At 39.3% G+C, this 2,718-nt stretch overlaps 1 protein-coding gene across 1 annotated transcript; it reads right to left on the minus strand.

Annotated features, from left to right (window-relative positions):
• Positions 1-278: 278 nt before the first annotated feature.
• LOC130923557 (serine protease inhibitor dipetalogastin-like) lies at positions 279-2,510 on the minus strand. Its single transcript, XM_057849302.1, has 7 exons — positions 2,398-2,510; positions 2,208-2,260; positions 1,153-1,262; positions 960-1,086; positions 742-881; positions 517-672; positions 279-439 (listed from the first exon to the last, which is right to left on the minus strand). The coding sequence occupies exons 1-7, from the start codon at positions 2,438-2,440 to the stop codon at positions 394-396; spliced, it is 675 nt and encodes a 224-aa protein (XP_057705285.1). The 5' UTR covers positions 2,441-2,510; the 3' UTR covers positions 279-393.
• Between the last annotated feature and the right edge of the window lie 208 nt (positions 2,511-2,718).

Below are 2,718 nucleotides of genomic sequence, written 5' to 3' on the forward strand. Positions count from 1 at the left end.
CCTCAGATTTCATATATGCAGTCAAAGTTGATCATTCCATTATCAGAACCATTTGTTCTTGTGTCATACAAAAAAAGTCATTTTCCCCCAAATAACTGCTAAGCCCATGATTTTCTGCAAAATAAGTTCCCTCTACTGCATAAAACTTCAAAAACTGGCACTTTTTCCCCCTATAAATTAAACTCCGACCACAGTTACTAAACTCATTTGTTGTATTCCAGGTAGGAAAGTAAATGTCCACACAACCTCAGAAAAAGCAAACTCACATAATCCATTCATAATTTGGAACCTTTTTATTATGGTCTGCACCCATTTTGTTGTGTTATGCATTACACACGATTTGTTTACATTGACAGACTTCAGGAAACTTGCCAATAATTGGATATGCCATATTCAACACCAACCCTTGTGTACCACCTTCACTTTTTGGTGATTCATTCTGTTGGTGACAAACAAAATCAGGGCATGTATTGAGTATCCTTGTATAAACCAAGTGAGTTTGAGAGTGATACGTGCCTATTTTCCTGGCAGAGACTACACTTATTCTTGTATGTATGACCATCACTGCCACATACTGGATCCCAGTTCGTGGGGCAAAGCCTTCCATACGTCTGACAGGGATCAGCCGCGTGACACTCACCCTTGTATGCCACCTTAACGTTCGGATTCCCTCTGGGGGAAGAAGAAAAAAAAAAAGTCAGTGATTTGTGAATCTAGTAAGATTTAGAGAATGATACGTGCCCATTTTCCTGGCAGAGAAAACACTCATTGGAGTATGTACGTCCATCACTGCCACATACTGGATCCCATTGCTGGGTGCAATACCCCTGACAGGCATGGCACTCACCCTTGTATGCCACGTTTACTTTGTGAGGCCGTCTGTTGGTGAAAAAAAAATCAGTTCACGTCATTTGTGCATGTTCATATAGAAAGAGCCTGAGTGGGAATGATACGTGCAGATTTTCCTCGTCGATCGCACACTCATTGGAGTATGTACGTCCATCAGTGCCACATACTGGACCATACTGCGCGGGGCAGACCACTCTACGGCACTGACCCTTGTATGCCACCTTCACTCCATTAAATCTGCTGGTAACAAAATAAAAAAATTGTTCATTATTGGATTACCATGTAAAACACAATGATACGTGCCCATTTTGCTGGCAGAGATCACACTCTGCAAAGTATGTACGCCCATCACTGCCACATACTGGATCCCCAGTTGCGAAGCAATCTCTTCCATGATACTTCTCACAGCCAGTCTGGAGACAATATTAGTTATCGTTTTGCACACACTGACATACCAGGGATGGGAGTTCAACACAGTAAAAAATGCATTATCGCAGGTTAAGTTACAACCTTTGTCAGCGTACAATTATCTTGTATGTGGACTAAATTGACAAATGAGCTAACAAAAAAGCATCTTATCAAAGGGTACCACGGACTCACTTGTAGGCTTTAATAAGCTACAATTGTTCTCTCACCAAAAATTGTGATTAGAAACATTGCCATTGATTTATAAATAGATTTAGGACATTGTTGGACCTACTGAAAAACTTACTGTTTTACACGTTTAATGAATACTGTGGGTGAGGACGTGGTTGGGTTGGACTGGGAGAATAGCTGAGCTCTATCCTAGCGAAGCTAGTATGAAGACTTGAATGATTTTGTCACATTCTGCTGTTGGTCAGATTCTTTTGTTACAGAGCTGTGGAACATACTGGTACCTTCATCTAATTCCAGCTCATCAGGAGTCTGATCCTAGGCGAGCTGCCAAGATATTGACAGTTTGTATATCCCTTCGTTGGTAGATGCATTCTTGTCTTTTCATCTGTCTGCCTCTGGTTTTTTAATTTCATTTACTTTGTTTTAATCAGCCCTACGATCACTTGTTTTTCTGGTTTATAATTTGAAGACAACCCAATGATGTCACCGCCCAGAGTGCATTGAATCAACGGCAACCTACTAGTTTTACCAATTTTATAATTTTTTTTTAAAGTTATACTAACATTTATAAGAACTACAACTCTTTCAATCTGTCGTCCCCTTCAATAATTTAAAAAAAAAAAGTACATTTCTGCAAATACTTACGTGCTAATCATTCCATAAAATTCACCAACAGGTTTGGGCAAGGCTATATTTGTCACACAGTTTTCGTACACAACGACTATTGTGTGGTTTAGTAGTATAATATAATAATTCCTCACCTTCACAGGTACATATCGTTTGGATTTGATAGCCCCAAATCGTGGGATTTGGACTGCACAGATAGACAGGTAGACAACATTAGATGAAACCAGGAGTAGAAATGTAGCACATTTCCTCATGTAAAGTTCTTAAAACCTTCATAATGCCAACAAAGGTTAAAATGTCCGTAGTTCAGAGCCAATAACTCACCAGAAAGCACCAGGATACAATAGAGCAGCACAGGTAGCATCATTTCGTCTTGGAAGTGTAGGCCTTCTCTGCTTGTCTGATGAGAAACAGGTGTCCACTTCTAACACTTAAATAGGGCAATGCTGTTCCTGATTGGTTGAATTTTCAAGGCCATGAGGCGATTTTTCTTGTGGGGGTGGGTTATATGCAGAATAAATTAATAAATGATATTTGTTTTATGAAAACTATTTTTTTTTTTTTTTTTTGCACAGCTTGCTTTGCTTGTTCATCCTTTTCCCAGGTAAAGCAATTGAAAACAGTTCCTTATTTAAAATGCCAAAA

Source organism: Corythoichthys intestinalis, chromosome 11 (assembly GCF_030265065.1).
Source record: "Corythoichthys intestinalis isolate RoL2023-P3 chromosome 11, ASM3026506v1, whole genome shotgun sequence".
NCBI classification, from domain to species: domain Eukaryota; kingdom Metazoa; phylum Chordata; class Actinopteri; order Syngnathiformes; family Syngnathidae; genus Corythoichthys; species Corythoichthys intestinalis.

Coding starts and splice junctions, on each gene's coding strand:
- LOC130923557 (XM_057849302.1), bottom strand. CDS start 2,440: ATGATGCTACCTGTGCTGCTCTATTGTATCCTGGTGCTTTCTG. Junction 673..741: donor TTTCTCTGCCAGGAAAATGG/GCACGTATCATT, acceptor TTCTTCCCCCAG/AGGGAATCCGAACGTTAAGG. Junction 440..516: donor AGTCTCTGCCAGGAAAATAG/GCACGTATCACT, acceptor TGTCACCAACAG/AATGAATCACCAAAAAGTGA.